The sequence below is a fragment of the Nipponia nippon genome, unplaced genomic scaffold (assembly GCF_047370975.1).
Source record: "Nipponia nippon isolate SJK-2023a ecotype South Korea unplaced genomic scaffold, ASM4737097v1 scaffold_3, whole genome shotgun sequence".
In the NCBI taxonomy this organism is placed as follows: domain Eukaryota; kingdom Metazoa; phylum Chordata; class Aves; order Pelecaniformes; family Threskiornithidae; genus Nipponia; species Nipponia nippon.
Window position 1 is genome coordinate 120,510,348 of NW_028262347.1, and position 22,312 is coordinate 120,532,659.

Genomic DNA, 22,312 nt, shown 5'->3' on the forward strand with positions numbered 1-22,312 from the left:
TAATTGCCTTAGTTAAAGTCTTTATGGGTTTCTCAGATAATTAATTCAATGTATACGTAAAAGTCAAACGCTTACATTTACGCAATGAAATGAAGGAATGGTACCACGGAATAAGGTGTTTAATTGCACTGTCCAGAAAACAACGGCAAAATATTTCAGGCAGGCAGGTCTGTACAACTGACAGCTAAACGAGATTCTTCTACCTAAGGAGAGTTAACTTCTCAAAAACGTGCCTCGTCTCCCATCTTAGCAAATCTCGGCCCCAAATAATTCTCAAATTTCTTTTTTCCTTAAGGCTTCACATATTTCTTTGTGAAAAGGGGAATGCTGCAGCTACTGCCACTAAGATGCCTGCTGCCTGTGACTCATTATCTAACTACTGTCCCTCTGCCCTGCTCATAGTGCAAGGCAGGGAAGAGGCAGAGGAGAAGGGCAAAACTCAAGAATCTCTTTTAGCTGTCAATTTCCAGCTTCCTTGCAGGGTCACAGAGTGAATTCTCTCCAGGAGAAGCTGCAGCAAGGATTTTACTGAGCTGAGCATTTAAAAAACCTGAGGCTCTTGTTGTTCCTCACCCTTCCCTTGAGGCAGCTAAAACTGAAAGACAGACACAGCTTTCTTTGCACACCAGGAGCTTTCAGTTAGAGACACATAATATGTCCCATTGCAATCACAGCTCTGCTCTCCATTCATTTTACCGGAAATTTCACAATGCCTTCTCTACTTGGGCTAGGCTTCATTTTATGGCACTATAAATGTAGTTCATTTACAAGTGAGAAAACAGCACTATGTTGTTCTGCTAGGAAACAAGCTGTGAACCAATCTATCCCTGTACTACATTTCTGTGTATGATGTTTGATATGCCTTTGAAAATATGTGATGTTGTGCTCATGGGAAAAATCAAGAAAAAAGTAATTCAGAGGAGATGTATTTATTAAAATGCTGAGAAGCCATTTCAACCCTTCTCTTGCCCAGTGCCTGCAAGAGTGATCTGAATTACTAGCATTACTAACATTCTGCCAATGGCATTGACTGCTACGTATAAGAATTAGGCAGGACAGTGCTACACTGGAAGCTGTAGGGCATTCACAAGGCACAGCATTTTCAAAATTGGGATCTGTAGCCAAGAAAGAATGGTGCGTCCTTTTGGTACCTGCTCTGGGGAAAATGTTAAGAGATACTAGCATCTGTTATCAAATCCAGTAGAGTTCAGTTCCATTCACATTGTTCCTATACAATTTAAGTGTACTTAAAAGAAAAAAAGCAACAACATCAGAGATCAGACCTTATATTTGAAAGAAAAATCTTAAAACTGCAGTCAAAATAATGAAAAGCCTGTCTAGAGACATTTAAAAAAAATGATCATTCTTTTACTAAAGAAGGGTGGATGGAAATAAAAGCATGAGAAAATTGGTTTTCCAGTACTATGTAAAATTACTCACTTGCACGCGCCATTAATTTTCAAAATATACGGATGTTCTTTCAACAAACCAAGCTGCTCCTAAATGGTTGTATGCATGATGGGGTGCTTTTTGTCTATGTCCATTTCTACTTCAGTTTTACAGAGAGTGGGACTTTAGCTTTTGTCAACAAACAAAAGCTCTAGAAACCTGTGGTCAAGTGGCCGGCAAGGCTGGGAAGGGTCTGTAGTGATGAGGAGTTTGCTGGTACATTTTGCAGTGTTGCCTGGAGAGGAAAGAAAGGGTATAATTACCCTTGTATCAAGAGGTGCTCCTTTCTGGATAAATATTTAAAACCGTAATGAGTCCTGTGCTATGGTGTTGAGATTTCCTTTCACCACTCGCTGATATATTATATCAACTCCTGCCTGTTTCCACCAATTATTGAAGTTGCTCCCTCTTGGGAAAAGCTGAAAAAGCTTGGGGGATACAGGCTTGGTTGTTATGACTTTGTCTGTGGTGCCTTGCCATAACCTCCTGCAGCTTTGCGGCTTGTGCTGCTGAAAGCTTCCAGGCCCTGCGGGGGCTCGCCACTCCTCCAGGCACCGAGAGTCGGCGGGTGCGGGCCGGGGAGAGCCGGGGCCACCCGGGAGCCAGGCCGGGCTGCTCTCGTCCCCGGCGGGAGCGCGTCGAGGCCGGGCGGCGCCGGCGCTGAGGGGAAGGCGCGCGCCCCTCCCTCAGACCCTGCCGCCGCGGCCGGCCCCGCCGGTTATCGCCGGTTATCCCCGCCGCGCAGGGCAAAGCGTCCCCGCCGCGGCGCCTCAGCCCGGCCCCCGCCCCGCTCCTCACCGTCTCGGCGGCCCGCGGGCTGCCTCCCTCCCGGCGGGCGAGCGACGGGGCTGAGGCACCGGGCGGGAGGGCGGGAGCGGCTAGCCCCGCCCCTGGCGCTCCGCAAGCCCCGCCCCGCGCCGCGCTTCCCCTTTAAGCGCTCGGGGAGGAGCTGACGGGCAGCGTCACGTGCGGCGGCGGGGCCGGCACCCGAGCTCGTGCCCGGCCGGCTGCGGGACCCGCCGGCCGCCCTGCGGCAGCGCGCGTGCGCGCGCCCCCGCCTTCGCCTCGGGAGCGCGCCCCGGCCCGGCCCTCCCCCTTCCGCCCGGCGTGCGCGCGCGGCAGCCGCGGAGCGGCGGGAGCGCCCCGCTCGCCCGCCCGCCCGCCCTCACTCCCGGCGGCGGCGAGGAGGATGGAGCTGTTCCAAGCCAAGGACCACTACATCCTGCAGAGCGGGGAGCGGGCGCTGTGGTGCAGCCGGAGGGACGGCAGCCTGCAGCTGAGAGCCGGTGAGACCCCGCCGCCGGGCTGGGGCCGGGTCGCGCCTCCCCTCCCCGCCCGTTTCCTGTGTGGGGAAGGGCGGGCCGGGACCCACCCGCCCGGGGCGCCCTCGCCGGGGGGCGGCGGCTGACAATGGTCGGGGAGGGGGTCGCTGAGGGGAAGGGCGGTGGCGGTGCCGAGCCCCGGGGGAGGGCGGGGGGCGGCAGGGCTCGGACGCCGGGGCTCTCCCGGGAGGTGCCGCGGGTCGGTCCTGTGGGGGCGAGCGCCTCCCTCCATCGGCGGGCCGGCCCGGGCCGCCGCCGCCGTCCCCGGCGCAGAAGGTCACGCCGGTCCCGGCACCGGTGGCCCAGGAGACACGTACCTGCGGCCGGCTGGGGAACCGTTCTGCTTGCACCGTGCCGGCGTTTCGCTGCCCCGGCCAGCTCCCGTGCTTAACCTGCGTAGTTTGTAACGTTGAAATGCATCTGGTCAGCCTTGCTGGAGCATCGTGAAACAAGAAGGGCCATCTTGTGTTGGTGTCAGCCCCATCTAAGTGATGCTCGCCAGTGTTTCTGGTAAATGGTGATTGCGTCTTGGAACAAACCTATTCCGTGGTCTCCTCTTTTTAGGAGAAATTGAACAGGTGTCTACACTTGCAAATTGCTCTCAAATTTTTTTAGTGGCTATAGGCAGTAGAAGTGACAATTACAAAGGGAGGGCTATGTGTATTAATATCAGGCTGCAAAGAAGGTAGTGGGAACAACAATTGTAGATAGAGTGAGTTGTGTTAATGGGGATTTTGAAAGAATGGTAATTATAACATCCCATCTGGGAGGTTAGTCAGTAAAGCTGTCTGTAAAATGAAATACCGTCCTTAGAAATTAGCTTGCTTTGGGTTATATATGTAGCTTAGATATAAGCGACCATAGCGTGCCTGCTTATAAGTTCAAAATACTCTAAATAGCTGGATGTTTCACCAAACATGCGGCAGGTTGCACAGATGTTACTTACAGCTTTCTAAAATTGGGATCCATGTTATGCCATAAAAGCCAGTTAAGCATGCGTATGACCAGGCTGGCTATCTGAGTACAGTACCCTTCATGAGCTTTTTTAAAAGGCTGGAAAAACTTTAAACGTAAACATCAAATACCATTGTTATCTGTGTTGATCCAAAGAACTGTTTTTCATACTGGTCTTGCTTGTGTTATGTTTTCATACTTGAGTCATATCTTGTCAGTGCAATTTGTTTGCATCTCTTAGATAAAATTATAGTCTGTCTCAAGTTTAACATGACTTATTCTTGTCCAGCAGCTTCACTTATGGTTGAAAGTCCAGTAATGCTTTGATTTATAAATCACCTTACAAAATACTTGATGTTAACCTAGCAAACAATGCTGCTAGTCAATGAAATGCCTGTTTTCACAGGGGGGAAAAAAAAAAAAACCTCAATTTTAGGTTTGCGGTAGTTATAATCGCCTGCATAGGCATAAGAGCTCTTACTTGACCCTGAGTAATAAAAGCACAAACTAGTGAACTGTAGTTCTGAAGATTGCTGTTTGAAAGCTTTGATTTTAAAAGCATCAATAGCTTGTTTTCATGCAGCTGTTGCTGTGATTTTTTTTTTTTTTCTTGAAGTCTGTTAAATTCATGGAGGCTTTGCCAGTGCCCAGCAGTTTGTCTGCATGCTGTTCAGCAGCATTTTGTCCTTAGCCTACCTTTAAATTTTCAGCCAGGATACATGTGATCCCTATTGTGTATGACCTGCAGATTAATGAAAGGTAATACGATATTGAAGTCTTTTAGTCTGCTTGAAACTCTTGACTGTTAGTCACGCTTTCCCATTTCAATGCGTTGGTAGTTTTGTTTTTCCAACCCTGTCTGTGGATCATCTTATTGAAAGTGGGCTCTAGGGCTGTGAAATGAAATACCTTACTATGTTGAAAGTAAGCCCAAGAAATAAACAGTTCCCTCACAAGAAGTATTTCTTGGGTCAATAGCTCTTGCTTGTATTAAGACAAAGCTGGATATCCTCAAGTTTACAGTTTTATTACATTTGGCCATTTATAATCAAGGCCACTGACCGGAAATGAGTACATGGATTACTGTGTGATGAGTCACTGCCATATTGAAAAAAACAAAGTCATAACTTGTGTTCATTAAACATGTTTAGTAGTCCGTCAGAAGGCTATAATCTAACCATGTGTCTTCACTTGTTTTTGGAGGCCTTGGTTTTATTCTGTCCCACAGAAGCTGCTCTGAATTAATCTTCATACATTCATGGATTGAAATAGATAATACTGGCAAACCTTGCAAAGTATTGCATTATATGATAGGTCTGAATCTGAAGAGCTGACGCTAAGCTTTATAATACTCTCCTCCCTCAACTATAAAGGCATGTTCAGAAATTTGCTAATTTTGAAAGCTGTATTTCTGACCTCTCTGAATCATGGAGAGAACAGCTTGAATTAAAAAAAGGCAAAACCCCCTTGGTAAATATTTGCTATAAGCAAAGTCTGAGGTTGGCCCTAGTTTGAAGGGTGTCTGCCTGTGTTTACAAGATGTTTCTGGTGGCTTTTTTCTCTAAAGTGAAAGCACTAATGAGTCACCTGCAGGAAATCCATGAGTCACTTTGGCATCAGAGATTTTGTTAGGAATTTAGCTGTCTACAGTGTACTTTTTTCATTGTAGTGAAAAAACATGTGGTGTTCAACCATGCTTTAAATACCTTACATCAGGTCTTGATCGGGATTTTACTCTTGGTTTACTCTGTTTATGGTCTGCTTGCCTGCTCCTGACTGGTAGTTCTACACAGATTACAAACACAGTTTTATTGATGTTGTTGGTATAAATTATGTATTTATATATGCATGTGTAGACACATATAGAAAAGAGTGAAAGTACCAAAGACATTGAATTCTTCTCACCATTTTCTTATCAGCAGAAAAAGGAATGAGACTGTTTTATGGGATGAAAACTTCTATTATCGTTGTGTTGGCCTTGATAATACTCTGGGCAGTAATGCCAGACCAAATAAGATTGAGAATAGTTGCTACTAAAACTATTACTGGTAGTGATGCTGGTTCCCACCACCCCAGAGAAAAAACCTATGAGATATTCTGAGTGATACAGGGGTTGAAATTATTCTAACACAGCTTTTGGGGACTTCATGCTCAAAGACTCCATTGCCTCTGCCTGTAAGAGTAAGGTGGTGTTAAGATGTGTCTTACCTCTGGAGCTGTAACTAGAGGCAAATGAGCATTTTTGTTTTAAACACTTTAGGAAATTAGTGTTGCAGTACTGATTTTCATCTGTTGAAAATTGTTGTGAATCAGCAACTGAAGCAATGCCTCTTAAATATTTTTCTGTTAATGAGAGACGTGATACTGAACAGCATTTTCAGAGTATCAGGGGACAGATTGCAGGTTAGGTGTCTTCTGATAGTGTGAAGTCTTCTCTGAATCACAGACCATAAGGCCATCTAATATTCTAGCTATGTGTGCTTGCCTTGCTCCTCAAAGACATTACAGGAGTCATGTGGAAATTACTTGCCAGAATTCCTGAGCTGTTCTTCATGATTGTAGACTGGAGGAGAAGAGTAGTGCCTTTATTTGAAGTCTTAATGCTTGTAAATGCTCAAGTGAAGGCCTTGATCTGATGAGTGGTGTAAGGAGCAATGCCACTGATACCAATAGATGTATCAGTAGGTTTAAGGCTACAGAATAGTCCTAAGCATGACTCTGAGGGATGATGGCCTGAGTCTTCACTCATGCTACTGAATTAAGTATTTCATAGAAAACTGACTTCCTGAATTTCAGTAGTATGTCGTGGAAACTGCCTATCTATTCTGGAAAATGAATTCCAGAGGAGGTAGTTGTAGCTTTGGAAAAACTCTCCATGTTTCAAGTTACTTCATAAGGAACCTCAAGCTGGTTTTTGACACTTTTTTAGCTGCAGTGGTTACTGAGCTGTTTCTCACCCTTGCCTGTTCATTCTGTTCCCGCTTTTCTGTACCCTTTCTTAGTTGTCAGCACAACGTACTTGTGGTGTATGTGACAAACCAGATGTCAGAACTGATCTGTATTAGCTGCAACCCAGCAAGAATGTATGCCTAAAAAAACCTTGAGCAGTTAGTTCCCTATTGCTGCTTGCTCCTTCTCGCAAAAGAGGAGAGAGAATTAGGGGAGAGGGGTGGGCTGCTGTATGTCCTGCATCTCATTGAATATTACATACATCCGTCAATTTTTTAGCTTCTGACTGTGAGTTGAGATCTTCAAATGTATTTACCAGAGAAATTATTTTCTGCTTTTATTTAATAAGATCTACTTTGTAATTCCATCCATGATTATTTTTACAGAGCATAGTAAAGCTAAACCTGAGACTTAAATGGGTTGATAGTGTGCTACATCCTAATCAAATGAGAATTAAATTGGTGAGAATTAAATAAATCTTTAGGTGAGATGTTTCTTGTTTTGTTTTCTGTTGAGCCTGAGTAGCAGATGATAAGTTGAATATAACAAGAGTGTTCCTGTCTCTCTTTTCTTCCCCTTTTCCTTATATGAAGAGGTCTGGAAATGCCAAACTTGTTCCAACTTAGATGCATAGGTGTCTTGGAATTCCTGCCCACACTGAAATGACTTTAGGTTTTAAATAAATATATGAAAAAGCTCTTAAGCTTGATATGCTGTTGCTTTTTTTTTTTTTTTGGTGATCTGAAAGTTACTTGCTTTGTGGAGGAAAAAAAGTCAGTTGTGTCTATCTCCCTGTCCTGCCCCATGTTGTTGTTCCTTCCCCCCCCCCCCCCCCCCGAATTAAAATGAATCTGTAATTCAGGTGGATTTTTGTGGCATGTATTTTGCTAGCAGAGGTTAGACCCATCTTTGATCTCATGGGTTAGTATTAACTAAATAGTGAGTAGGAAATTGCAGACTAACTGCAACTAAAATATTTAGAACACTGACAGGTAGCAGCCTTTCAATTAAAAAAGGTCTGCATCTGTATCAAAGGCTTGTGTCTTTTCGATCTGTGAATACTGTTGTTCTTACTAGGTTCTTTCACAGTTTAACAGTGTGGGTGATATTTCAGCTGTATGTGTAAGGAAACATTAAAACTTTAAGTGAGTTAAGTTTTAAACTGTCTGAACTGTAGTAAAAGGCGGCCATTTATTTGATATGCCACTTAGGTTCTTTCAAAACAACTATTGTAGATTGGAATGTGATTTTTTTGTTTGTTTGTTTTTAATGGTCTTTAATTGATACTGTTAAGCATACAGGAGAGACCTTATGTTGCTGACGTTATGCCTCGGAAAGAATGGTTCTGTAGCTTTTTAACCTGAGAGGTTTAAGATCCTTCCTGAAGGTTTTGGGTGACTTCAGGAAGGGATTTGGTGGGCAGTGGGGCATTTGCTGGTAGCGAAAGAGTGAGACTGACAACAAGGAAACAGCATCTCCTGCTTCTCTTCCAAACTGCTGTGTTGCATGGCAGCTGCCACAGGAGCCCTGAGATGTCAAGGACTGCAATGACTACCACTAAGTACTTCCCTTGAACTGTGAGACTTCTCAGATGGTGGCTTAGAATTTTCTTTTAGAAGCAAATTCTTCAGTGCAATAATAAACAGGTCTCAAATATAGCTTAATTAAATATTGAATATGTGTTTTGGAAACTCATTCTGTTAGGATTGTGTATTGAGACTCAGGGCCCGGAGTTTGGCAGACTGTACTTTTTTTTCCCTCAAATGTCTCAAAGATTGGAGACCACTGGCAAAAGCTTTTTTTTGTCAGTGTTTAGAGGTTTCATGATTCATGTTTAATGTTATAAAGAACATGATTTTTTTTTAATATACATAGAGGTTTTTAGAGAATAAGATACAAATTTGGTAACTCAGAATTTACTTCTCATTAAGTGTTAAACTTGCTATAAACTTGTGATTTAAAAAAGTAGTTCTGTTCATTGAATGTTCTGGATTTGTTACAAAAATGAATATGGTTATTCTAATTGAGAAATTCGCATGTGCAAATAAATCTGTATATCTTGAAAACCCACTACCCTGCTATGATACTCTAACTTGATCTAGGATGATTCAACTCTTCTCTTTATTTAAACAAAAAACAACAAAAAACTTTTCCCAGTTTATTTTCAGTCGTGATTTAGCTATATCACTTACTCTTGCAAGTGTCATTTGTGAAAGTCTTAACGAGGAAATAACACTTGTTGTAAGATAGAATATGCAAACAGTCCACTGAGGAGGGGTGTGCCTATATAGGGGTATGTGTAGGTTTTTCTTCTCCCTCCATCTCTTTAAACCTTTTATGAAGTGCTCTAATTCCTGCTTGTGGAGCTAACGCTTCCAGCTGATGGTTATCGGTTCTATCAGCTGATCATGTTCTAACATTATCCTTATTTGTTAAAATCATTGCATTTCACGTGTCTTCATAGGAAACAGTAATAGGAAAGAGTATCAAGAAGAGAAGAAATTGTTGGACAGCTTTCCAGAGGAGAAGTTTGGAAATAGTGCAAAAACCTTTTTTTGAGAGCTCTGCTTTAGTGAACAGGAATATTAATACTCGATGATCAGTTGTATATTCTTGTTCCAAACACCTTTAATTCCTCCCTCAAAAACTGGGAGAGGATTTTTTTCCTGAAAAGCTGAACCAAAATGAATGGAGTTCCACTTGAACACTTAGATTCTTCCTTTTAAGGAAGAAATCTAGAAGCCCTGTAACAGTGCTCATTGTGTCTTTGAAAAACTGAAAGCAAGCCACTTAAACATACTCTGAGCTCAAACTTGCATTCTATTTTGAGTAACGTAGTAAGTCTTTATCTCTGATAATGCAATAGGGGATAGTAGGCAAGATCATACTGAGATGCTGAAGTAAACTACATAAGATGCCAGCATTGTGCAAAACAGAATTCTGAGCCAAATTTAGAAGTATATGACCTTGCCCAAGAGGTAGTTGCAAAATGGAAATGGCAAATGTGCTGATCTGTCATTAATTGTTAACTTTCAGTTTGTTTTCTTCTTGTCTGTTTCTCAGTTTAGGAAAAACAGCAACTTTCCCACATATGGCTGATGCTTAAGTTTTTCCCTATACTGAAATGTCTTCCCGTAATGTTTAAATGATGTATTGCTTGTTGTCATTTGATTAAATAGTCAATTTGTCCTCAACAGTTAAAAAAAAAAAGTGGGGGAGATGTGGTGTGTGTGGCATGAAATCCTTTACTTTCTGTTCCTGAAACACGTGTGCCAAGTTTAACTCCCTTGTTTAGGGTTTGAAATGGTTGTTCCCAATCCATAACTCTTTTTGCTGCTGTGAGTTGAATTAGTTGGGCAGTCTGAGAGGAAAGTTTAATTATGGAGTGAGAAGAAAAGGTGACAGTGAGGGAAAACCTTACCTTGCGTAGACTTGGCTCACCACAGCTATACCAGTATTTCTCTCGTGGCTCTTAAGAAGCGTTACTGTAAGTCAGTTCAGTGATAAATAAACCAAACTATTTTTCATAATCGTGAAATCCTTCTGCTCAATTAATGTTTAAATCTTTTGAGGATGCGATAGCTTTCTTGCGTTCTCTTTTGAGTATAGCTGTAACTGTTGAGCAAACTTGTTAAAACAGCATATCTTCTGAATGAGTGAACATAGTGTTTAAACTGTCAGTTTTGTAAGTAGGTTTGAATAGAATCTTTCTCCTGCCTTTCTGATAATTTCCCTCTTACAAATTAAATAGGATTAAAAAAATTGCAGACAACCTACTGCTTTCCTAGCTTTAAGGATATACCCACAAACAGCTTGAGCTTTGTTGAAATACCAGCTGAAAATGGGAATGTGTGTGGATCTGTAATAATATTAATTAGTACAGTGTTGTTACTTTTGGGAGGATAAAAGATATTATTTCCTTACTTGTACCACTTCTGAGAAAGTATGTGTTTACTGGCAGAGTTCAGCAGTTTGGAAGAATAAAGGGAAATTCTAAAGTAAAAATAACCCCACTGAGCTTCAGTGGCTTAGCGCCTATTCGTGTTTTAAGAGAGTCACTGCTAGTCCCTTACCTGAACGGTATGTACAGGTTTGTGGAAGGGGTGAGGAGGAGATTCTAATTTCAAGTGGTTGAAATGCATCTAACAGCTTGTTGCACACATTTAGCCACCTACAGCAGTGGTCTCTAAAGTGGGGTGCACAAGACAATCCATTGGGCTGTGGGAAGAAAAAATTTTGTACCATTAATAAAATAAACATTATTTTTAAATTATTTTATTTATCTCATCCATTTAAAACTTCTATTTTTGTGTATGTTTTATAATGTATGTAGTGTTAGTACAGTAGAACATGTATATAATTTATAAAGAAATATACATATATCTGGGGTGTATACTGAAATGATTTTTACGGGTGTGATATGTGATCAAAAATGTTTGGAGACCACTGATCTACAGGGTCAAATCTGTTTGGAGGGAAGATGTTTCAGCTGGTAACAACTAGTACAAGAGTTCCTTGTGCAATTACTTGTAATACTGGATACTCTCGAGGCAACTGAACATTTTCCGTATGTTTTTAAGCTTCCTGAGTGATGCCTGGTGACTTGGGGGATTTTATAACTGCAACAGAATACAAAGAAGTGTTCTTTATCAAAATGAGTAGTAAGGATTCATTTTTGTTAGGTACTTTCTCTGGGACTTGCATCCTGTTTTTGCAGCAATAATACAAACTTATATTGTATACTCCAATCCCCACTGCTTTAAATCTGTCACTATACAACCTGAATTGTACTTGAACTGTTCCTGTTCATTTAGTCTAACGTTGAGGTACTGAATAAAGTGTCCAAAGAAACTAAATCACTGTTTCATTTTCCTAGACTCGAGCGGGTAGATGTGTACTTTGTAGTGTGCCGTGCTTCCACAGTTGAGACAGGCACTCTGTGAGAAACGTGCATTGAATTACTGTTTGGAAAACATGGTTCTCCTCATTGGAGATTAGAGGATAAGCAGGCTTTCTAGGAAGGCTGTGAGGTGGAGTAGCAATGGGAAGACTAACTGGGATTTTTCTGAAATCCTCCTAGTGTAGCCTAGCCGTAGGCTTCTTAAGGTGTGTGTGTGGGGGGGCGGATTGGGGAGTAGTGGTGATTTAGTATCTCTCTTATAAAGCAAAGCATTTAAATTCTAAGCGATTGAGGGCTCTCAATCATTAATACCTACAGACAGTGCCACCTGTATCAATGACAAATTAAAGATAATTAAAAACAGGTGATTAGTTGAAGGAATAACTTGTTTAAAGTTAGGTGGAGTATAGGCAAGTAAATAAAGTTAACACTTCATGACAATTAAGAGCTTGTACTTGTAATACTAAATGTCTTAATACTCCTCCATCTTTCTGCAATTAACGTAGCTTAAATATAAAACCAGAAATCTGTGCCGAAAGGAAAACTTAATTAGCCTAAGTTTGTTTGCACAAGTAGTACTTTATTTCCTACAAGAGAAAGAAGTTCAAGTTTATACTCTTAAGTCTTCCCAGTTAATTTGTAATCTCTTAATCCTGGCTAATATTTTAGAATGCTATTCAAAGATGAACTGGAACTTGGAAGCAGACTTCCTGTTGTAAAGCCACAAGAGGTCATAAGGGTCAAATAGTGCTAATAATAAAGTCTTGTAGTTGTCTTTGATCTAAAGCAGACACAAGTTAAAGAAGAAAAATCTCTATATAAAAAATAGTATTGACCTTTTTTCCCAAAAGTTAACACTTCAGGGGTCAAATGTTACGTTAGCAGAGCTGAAAGATTTACTTTGGCTATTTACAGCGAGTTACTCAGCTTTTACTTTTTATATATAAATGTCTATTGTTGGTGTTGAATGGTGAGAATGATTGTGAGAATTGCTACTCTCTCAGCCTATGGAAAGAATTTTTGAGAAATAGCATGATTTATATCTGTGTTTATACACTTCCATATAAACTGATCTTGAAGTTCAGTGATGTTTTGTATGTTTCTATACTGAGTACACTGACAGGAAACACTTTCTAGCCGAGGTCCATTCCTGAAAGCTGACAAAGTTTGAGGAAGATAAGAGGAATATAGTCCTTGAACTACAGCAAGGTTGGAAGATAAATAGTTATAGCTATTTGATGGATTGAACCAGGCAGCGCCTCAGTAGTAAGGGCTGGATTCAAGTGATTACAAATGAAATCTTTTTTTTTCTTCCTGCCTTCTCCCCAAAGGAAGCTGATAGCCCACCTCCTTAAACTCTTCAGGCTTGCCTGGAGTCAGTGTTGAGCAAGTGGCTTATCCCAAAGCAGCGGTTTGTTTTCTATCAGAATTTGTGCCTGACCTCGGATCAGCTCTGCTGGTGGTAGACTGGAGAAAGAGCTAGAAAGCAGTTTTGGCTTCTGATGCTCTTCCAAGTTACTTTTGTATCACCTTTTTCAGTGTTATGTTTGTGTAAACACAAAGAATTAAAGGAACCTTATCTGGCATTGTGTGGCCCTGCATCGCTGCTGGTAAGCTCTGAGGGGCGGTGGTGGAAGTAATCACATCAAAGCCGGTTTTGTTCCGAATTTGTGATGGAATTTCTATTGTGCTGCGACTACAATGCTGATACAATCGCTGTGAATCGTGAATGTATCATCCATGATCATTAATCTTTGACAGGAATGAGCAAAAAGACGCCATGCTTATTTCAATAGCTTGAATTTAGTTAGCGGGGCAAGGGAAGGAATGATCAATTTTGTACTTCAGGATGGAAACTTGGTAAGCAAGTGCATACCTCAAAGTATTAAGGGCACATGTTAAGGCCTATCAAACCCTGGCAATTCTCTCAAATTAAAACTTATTTGAGGACACCAGAGAACTCCCCAAGTCAGAGAAGATCTTCCATGGGGCTCTGCTCGCTGCTCATAGTGACTCTGTACACAGCTTCCTACTTTCTGATTTGAAGGACATTGACTGTTTTGACAGTGCTTATTATCACCAGCACAATACTGTAAGAAGTCTGTTTCAACAGCATTGTGTTGCAGTTTCAGGTTGATAAGTCTTTATTTCTGGCTGTCTGAATTTCAAGAGATCACTAGACAACTCCTATGACATCTATAGGAACATAAGTTTGTGTGGGGAAACAAGAGTAACTATATTGATAAATTTTATTTCGCATTCTATCTCAAAGCATTCAGTCTGTTTTGAGTGTAGAGGAAAGTCCACTGTTTCCTTTGATAGAGCCTTGTGGTAGTTAGTTCTTGTTGATGAGGTATTTCATTTCACACTTACCACGTGTTGTTTCAGCAGTCAGAAATGTGGTCATGTCTCTTATGCATGCTATCCAAAAACTTTTTTAACTGAGGATTTTCAGTTTTGTTTTGTATGGTTACTTTCCCCCTTGGCTTTAAAAAGATGTAAATACCTTCTGTAACATGTATCACTGTCTACCAACTTACGCTACCTCTTAAATTCTGATATATTTTACAGTTAAAGACTAATCTCCTACAGGCTTGCAGTTAACTTTCTTGGATCTCTGTATATTTAAAATCGTTACATAAGCAAAGATTTAGTGGTTATAATTTTCAAAGATAAATGATGGTGGCTGAAGATAGCTGCTGCCAGAATTGCCAGACAGACTAAATGGCTGCAACCAAGCAGTCTTGAACAATTTTACAGTATTAGACTAAAGTTGCACAGCTTCTTCCAAAACAGCATAAATAGGAAGGCACTCAGCATGGAAGCCTGTATTCTTTGGGAGTGGGTGGGGGAACGATAGTTAAACCTTTTAATTTGATTCATCCATCTTACATTTCCAGAGTGTACTCTTCAAGAGCAAGAGGTTCATATGGGTATTTACTGCAGTGGTATTTATTCAGCATGATTGGGTGTTGGCTCTGAGTTGAGATACAGCTGTCACACAGGAAATTGAACTACATAACCAGTAACAAAGATCTAATCAGAAGGTCAGAACCAGATGTGCTTTATTTAGTTTAAACAACTTGCTTCTATGCTGTCACACACACTCTCCTATAGAAAGTTCTCCAGAAATAGTGTAAGAAAAACAAACAAACAAAAAAACCACCAAACAAAACACAAACAACTTTGTGATACCATTGCCAAAGAAAGCCGGTGTGATTCCACAATTGGTATTTTTTCACAGCCTACAGGCATTTCTCCTGTAAGACTTCTTCACATCTAGGTTTTCTTGCATGCTGAAAAAAACATGTTAATCTCCTCAAATGTTGCTAAATACTGTCGTTTTTCTTCCTATGCCCTGCTTTCCCCATGGAAAATTTTCTTGAAACAGTCAGCCTTCACTGTTATAGCTTGGTCATCACACTTATCTCTAGAGCCAGTGCTGCCCAGCTGGTGGATCTGTATTTGCTGTCTTTAAACTCTTAAAGTGTAATGTGCATTTAACTCCAAATGCATTCTCTTTTTTTTTCCGAAGCTCATCTATACTTTAAGTGAACGTAGGAGTCAGAGTTTAGAGCCAGTTCTCATTGTGCCTCTACTACTAGGGAGAAGTATTCCTGTAGAAGTCTTGGACATTGCGTATGATTATGTCTAGGGCTACATACGTCAGAGTAACCCACAAAACCAATAGAACAGCTACACAAGACCTACTTCTCATACAGTCCCTGATACCAGTTTCCTTATGTCCTTTTGCAGGCAAGTCTAAACTATCATTTCCTTATATCTGTAATTAAACCAAAATCTTATTTTCTCATTTTTTTTCCCTCTTTTAAGCTACTAGAAGACAACCTCACTTCCTACCCAGAGCTTTCCTACTAATATCCCATCACAGCAGGAAATCAGTGGTTTAAAAAGACTTAGATGGCATTCTAGATTACTAGGTTCGTAGTAGCTATGGTAAACCTTCAGTAGTTTGGTTCTGTAAATTCCTCCTGTGCTGAGCTTTTTTTTTTTTGGCTGCTTGATGTATCTAGCTGGTTTCTTGCTCTCACAATAGAATATGAATGTGGAAGTCAGTTGCAAAGATAGCAAAAAGTAGATGAAGTCTGAGACAATACAGCTCTAGAAATTTCCCAGGGGTGAAGACAAGACTCTGGGATTGATTGGGTGAAGTGGGAAAGAAGGTGGAAGATTTGGGAGTGAGGAAAGCTGCCTGTGTTCCTGTTTCCTAAGTTTGATTGTGCAGGTTTTCCACTCGGCATACAGATGCTCTTGTGTATTATTTGGACTGAAACTCTGAGCTCAGGCTGTCCTAGAACTTGTTTTGTATCAGCACAGGTCTTTGGCATATGGATACAAGATGAGTTTAGGTAGTTCAGCAAGGTTTGAGGGTAAATCAAACTCTTCACACAGTCATAGCCACTGTCACTTATTTCCTGGTGCTCACCTATCTGTATTAGTCTCCTTAGAACTTGATTTAATGATGGCATGATTCATGCCAGGTTCTGTACAGACCAACTGTCTGTCTGTAGCGCTACAGTAAAAGAGGAAGAACCTGGAGTTTCTCTGCAGATGTAGTCCATTAAATGGTACGGCCTGGTTACACGCACTGATTGTAGCTCTGCACTGCCTCCTGCAAACATCACTTCAAATTCCGCTACCAGGTGCTCTTAGTTCTTGCTTGCCTGCATACAGGCACATGTGATATCCCATTTAAATGAGTTCAGTTTAGATCTATCCTGACTTAAACCATTTCTATTGTATCTAATGTAAATGCTTGTATTTAATGATGACATTAGCTGATCCTGGCTTACTATTAAAAGTTATGCTGAAAACTAGGAATAAATGTGTGTTCTTGGAATAGCAAAGTCTCAATTTTAAGTGTTTCAAGGAGGGCAGAGTGTTTGAAAATAAGTACGTAAGAAGTATCAAACTGACTATCAGTTGTCACCCGCAGAGCTCAGTTCCAAGAAGAAACTAAGGTCTTGTAAATAAAGTGTGTGTAGGTGGATGATTGGTACTCTGCTGTATCTTAAGATATTGTGTGAGTTTGTTCTTTCAAATGTTCATCTGCTTACACTGGGAGCTAAGATACTTTAATTTGTCTGAATGTTAACATTGGAGAAATTCTTCCAACTTGGAACAAGTGAGTTTTGGCAGGTAATCACAAGCTGATTGTCCTTCTAGCTATAGAAAACCCTTCTCTTTGCCTTTGCCGAGTTTGTTCTCTCCTACACAGATATTAATTGCTTGTAAGGATTTGTTTTCACTTAAAAGCTTTGACTTTATGAAACTTATTCTTTCCCACAGTCTTGAACTCTTGAACAGGTACTACGCTGCTGTTAAACTCTTACTGAATATCAACAATGTGTGTGTCTGTGTGACCACAGGGTACTCTTGATGCTTATACGATCTTACTGACTTGCATCAAGTGATGGCTTGAATGCATGTTGAGAGGAGTACCCTTCACAGATTAGACAGTTGATAGCGTTGCCTTCCTGCTTTCTCTTCTACTTCCTATGGGGTTCACTGGAATTTCTTAAGAGTAGGAGAACTAAAACCTAAAACTTAACTTTGCGTACTTTGGTATTCCATGTAATTGTTGAGAGTGTTGTAACAAAAGAGGAAGTGTGTGTGCATGTATATAGAAAGCGGATGTGACACTAATAGTAATTGGATAACTATGGGAGAGAGCTGGGGCTGAAAGTTAACATCTGCTAGGTTTTTGAAGCTACATTATTAATTTAATGACCTGTATTCAATTTCACTATAGCCATGTAAAATTTCAGTTCAGTTACAAATTCTAATGGATATTAGAAGGATTAAGCCTCTGTTAAACTGAATGACCATAGCCCAAAACGATTATATATATTTTCTGAAATATCTGGGAAATATCAGGGGTGGGCCTTTAAACTGGGAACTTGGTGATTTGGTCATAGCTACTTGGTAACAAGCAAAAATTGAACAGCATATGTATCTTAATGCAGGAATCTTGGGGTATTTTCTACCTTCTAAGGTGGAGAAAGTGGAGAGAGTGATCATTGCTAGATTAATTGTCCTGTTGAGTTTACTTTGAAAAAACAGGAGCTCTATTCTTTCTTGCAGCCACTGATCTTCTTTTGGCTTGGAATCCCATTTGTCTGGGTCTGGTAGAGGGAGTCATTGGTAAAGTTCAGCTTCATACAGGTATGTGGTTGTTCTTTTTGTTGTGGTGGTGGTGTTTGTGTTTTGTGTGTTTTTTTTTTTTCCTGCTAATGCACTTTGTTTTGAAGTCAGTGATACTACAAATAATACTGTGTAGCTCAAATGGAATTATGTAGTGTTCTTTGCAGTAGAGGAGTACTCTCCAACTATGTGAACTTGTCAAAGTGATTATATTACAGCTGCAGATGCAAATTCTCTCTACTTTCCAGCGTATGTATTTTGGTTTGTCACTGTCTTGTAAAAATGGAGAACTGCATTCACAAAGAGTAGAAATTTGTGTTTGAAGTTCTATCTGAGGCTCCATGTGAGATGCATAAAATTCTTGTACCTTTTTGAATAATCCTTTCAAGCAGTTTTCTGTTCTCCTATGGTACAGTGCAAAAACTAACGATAGAAGTTTTCACAAAAATATAAGGCTTGAATTCTCAATGCTATATGAAAACCTAAAGAATAATTACTACCTTGGTAGATGACTATTGGAAAGTAAAAGGAACACTTACCCTTGTTTGTAGTTAAATGTAAGACACAGCTATAAAATGAAAGCAGGCATAGAATGCATTGTGATTTAATGTTAAGGCGCTCTCTAGCTGATTCTAGTAACTTTTTCCTGTAAAATAAGGTCAGTGCTCTTTTAGCTTTAGTCAGCTGCAAATTCCTGTAGCTGTAATAAATATTTATTTTGATTATATACCAGATTTGTCTGAAAGATTTTTCTGCCAGTAGAGCTCTGGATATCTATTTACTGACAGGTAGGAAAGCTAGCCATAAACTCTGCTTCACTTACTGTGTGCTGTTCTTTTTGTGAATGCTTAGACCCTGCATTTAAAGTAGTGCCTGGCAATATGATCAATACAGGTAAAGTTTCAAGTGTGTTCCAGGACAGCAGGATGGATTAAGTGCTGAAATGGATCAGATGTTTGTGGTCTGTTGAACAGAAACAGATGAGTCAAGGTGGCAGTGGCACACTAGCAGTAGGGGAGGGAGGAGAACCGGGACTGGTATGCCACTGCATGAGTGTGTGACAGACCTAGTTCTAGGAAATGCTTGGCTCCATAGTTACTGTAGCCCCTAGGTCTTGTTCCTGAGAGTAATAGTTCAGAGCCCATCTCTCCATTAAATTTATGATCACGTCCTCTTTCCAATTGCATCGCTTCATCTTCTTTGAATTTCACCTGATATTTTTGTCTGTGCTCATTCTACAGATCTATTCAGCTATCCTTTTTCAGATCTGATGATATGAAGTGGTTCAGACTCTACCATCTCACTTTCTCTTCTCATCCAGGTTATCTGTGCTGTTCAGCATGTGCTGTTCATGATGAATGATGGCTAAACTCCAGTAATGACTTCTTCTGCTGTGGGAAAATGCTCAATGATTGTTTTTTAGCATGTTTTTTTGTTGTGTGTGTTTTTGTGTGGTGTTCTGTGTTTGTTTGTTTTTTTTTTTTTTTTTTAAACCAAGCACTTAAGTACACAAAGGCTTTCCCCTCTCTCTCTCTAGGGAGTCTAGTATAAAAGCCTTTGAAGGGAGAAGACCTTGTCAAATGCTTTCTGGAAGGTCTAGTATGTTATGGCAACCAAATACGCTTGCATGGGTTCTTATTGTGAGGCACTTCCTCTGCTTATGAAAGCTGAGTTGAAACTTTCCCCAGCATGTGACACTTCAACAGGTGCCAGCTTGCTGTTGTCAAGTAAATTAAGATTATCAGGTAATAAGCCTGATACCTGGTCTTCTTTCCATGTATCCTATAGAGCTACTGAATCAATTATGCTCACCCAGGCAGTCCATTCAGTTGCTGCTTAGGCCAATGGAAGCATTTTGTTTCCTCTCTGCCTTCTTCAGATGACACCATCACAAACTGTTCATAGGCTATCCTTGTTGATATTCTGGTATTTAGTGATGCAACTGTCCTGTAAACAGACATTTATTTTCTACCTTTAAATGCCTGACGAAAGATACAATCTCCAGCTATTTATCCTTACTCTTCTGCTGAGAATTATTGCTCCCTTGAATCTGCTGACAGTTTCTGATGAGTGTCCTCCATCGGGCTGCAGTCAACGTGAGAGGGCTGACTGAGATGTCTTGCGGAGGTCTCTTGAAACCTATTATTGTCAATGAACTCTCACTCGATCATATTCAAATGTAGTTTTATGTAATCTTCTAGCTGAATCATCTAGCACTCTGTAACAGTAACCTGTCTTCATTACTTATTCTTGTATCAATCTTTGTCACCTGGAAACTTTATCAGCAGAAGTTGTATAAATATTTAACATTGCTGGACCATTATCTCCAGCCTTACTAAGAGTATTGTGCTGTGGAAGCTGGGTGAAATGCTTTTCTCCCAGAACCGATCTGGAACAGGAGGACTTGTTGCTCTGATTTCTTCTCCCCAGAAAACTTAATATGAAGCTCTTTTGGCTAAGTAGGGTCCTGTATGGGCTTGTCCTGCTCAGAACCTTGTTATTAGCTGTTATTGGAAAGAAGTACTGATGTGTTTTTTAAAATGCTTGGCACATACTGACTAATGCTGGAAACTTTAAATACCTTTTTAAGCATTGAAGTTGCTCCTAGTGCACTCTAAAGCTGTCACTAAGCCTATATGCACTTCAGTGTCTTGGGCATAGATACTTAAATGTTCTTGAAAGATTTGCTTAATGCAAGAATGCTGGAGTAGTCTTAACATGACCTTGAAATGTCCCTTTAGTCAGTCTTGGGCTGTCATTAATTTAGTACTGAAATACCCTTGCCAAATTGCTGTAACTAGGGATGAGATTTAATTTACTCTTAATCTTGCTGGTTTTATTGCTGGCCTAGTACAGGAGAATTTGTAGAAAAGCTTCTGTGGGAGGGAAGCAGTCTCGTAGAAACCAGCTAGCCAATATTACATGGTTTATTTTTTAATTCTTTAAAGAATTTTTGCCATGAGTGTGTCAATTATACAACTGGACATAGTTGTACACGCACATTGGAGATGAAAGTCTAATTAAAGTGTCATTTGGTTCTTCCCCAACACTGAATTTTCTTAAACAGCAAGATGCTTTTTTTTGGGGGGAAAAAAAACCCAAATCCCAAACAACAAAACCTTAATTGAATATCAGAATGTAAGGATATGGTCTCTTACCTTTTTCTGGCCCGTCCCAAGATGACTTGTAAGACAGTGTGGAGTAAAAATGGGAATAGAAGGAAAAGGATTTTAGAATGTGTTGTGGAGATAAATTACTGAACCAGAACATTGCACATTTTCTTGGTACAGATGCACAATTAAAATTGTCTCTGTGTGATCTTCCCGTACAGAGGCAAGCACATCTCTTGCATAAACAGTGTCTCCTTTATAGAATATTAATTTTGTTTTGTGGTCCAGTTAGTGTGCATACATACAAAATAAGTGTAGATTCTCAATTTCTTTTTGTCAAATTCCCAATACAGAACTAGAAAGAGGTTACGTTATTTTTTGTTAGAATAAAAAGTAGGTGCTGTAATCCACTAAAATGGTAATGATAGCCTGAAATTGAATCACTTTTGTTCAGAGACTACTTGGCAAGTTGATCAAACATTGTAGTGCTAGAATATGCTCAGCATTCATACTGCGTATCTAACTATAACCAAAGCTGGATTTCTTAACCAGTTCCAGCAACTGCCGCTTAAGTCATTCATTGCTACCGCACGTTTTTCTGTTTCTTGGTCAAAGCACACTCCTATGCAGTTTAATGTCTGTACTTATATCAATTTGGTGTGCTCTTCCAGGGCTGGTTAATTAAGACTGAAATGAAATGCTGCTGACAAGGTTCCCTAGGCTTGGTGAACAGAAGGGAAGTGGAATTCCTCCTTCCCCACCCCCAGGAAAGGAAAGCTTTTTTGTTAGCATGCCTCTGAATCTTGATAGAAACAGTGAGTGGTTCAGCATCTGAAATCTCTTCAATGAGGTGTAACTGCTGCCATTTCTTTTTGCTTGCAACCAATTTTTCAGTTATTCAGGTAACAAAAAATGGTAGCATGGAATTTCTTGGCTAAAATCAAAATACTTGCAAAAAGCAGCATTTATAGTAAAGTTATGCAGAGTTCAAGAAAAGTTACTGCAAAAGCATTTGGGGAAACTAAATGCTAGGTTGTTTGGGAAGTGTTAGAGAAAATAAACAGCCCTGGTGTGCTGACAGCGCTGAGGCAAAAGAGGAGCTAAATTTCTGTTGTAGTGAGGAATGGGAGATAATAGCTTACTTTAGATATAATAGTTTAAATTAGTTGTTGCCATCTGACTGCCATAGTTCATAAAACACTAAAAATGAATATTAGATCTTAAGAGATGATTTAAAACATGCCCTCTTCTGGAATGACATATAGCTGTAGTAGTGTTCTCCTGTATGCACTGTGCCTCTCACATTGAGTAGACAACAACTAATCTTTTTTTTTTTTTAAAGCTATTCTATGGAACTACTCTTTTTTTTTTAACTGCAGGAGCAAAATCTGTATTTAGGGATTCAGTTATTTAGATATTGCTGGCAATTATAATATCCTTCTTCTATGGCTATTGTTGAAGCT

General features: G+C 40.3%; 1 protein-coding gene across 2 annotated transcripts in view; it reads left to right on the top strand.

The window, feature by feature from the left end:
- Positions 1 to 2,436: 2,436 nt before the first annotated feature.
- The window catches only part of INPP5F (inositol polyphosphate-5-phosphatase F), a 45,481-nt gene continuing 25,605 nt past the window's right edge, over positions 2,437 to 22,312 (top strand). The window contains exons 1-2 of one of the 2 annotated variants that reach the window (XM_087768016.1): positions 2,437 to 2,735; positions 17,680 to 17,760. In XM_087768016.1, the coding sequence (XP_087624142.1) occupies positions 2,639 to 2,735; positions 17,680 to 17,760 (178 nt within the window). In that variant the 5' untranslated portion in view covers positions 2,437 to 2,638. Of the gene's footprint in view, positions 2,736 to 3,262; positions 3,282 to 17,679; positions 17,761 to 22,312 lie in introns of those variants that run through there. The other variant, XM_087768017.1, reaches the window with a different exon arrangement.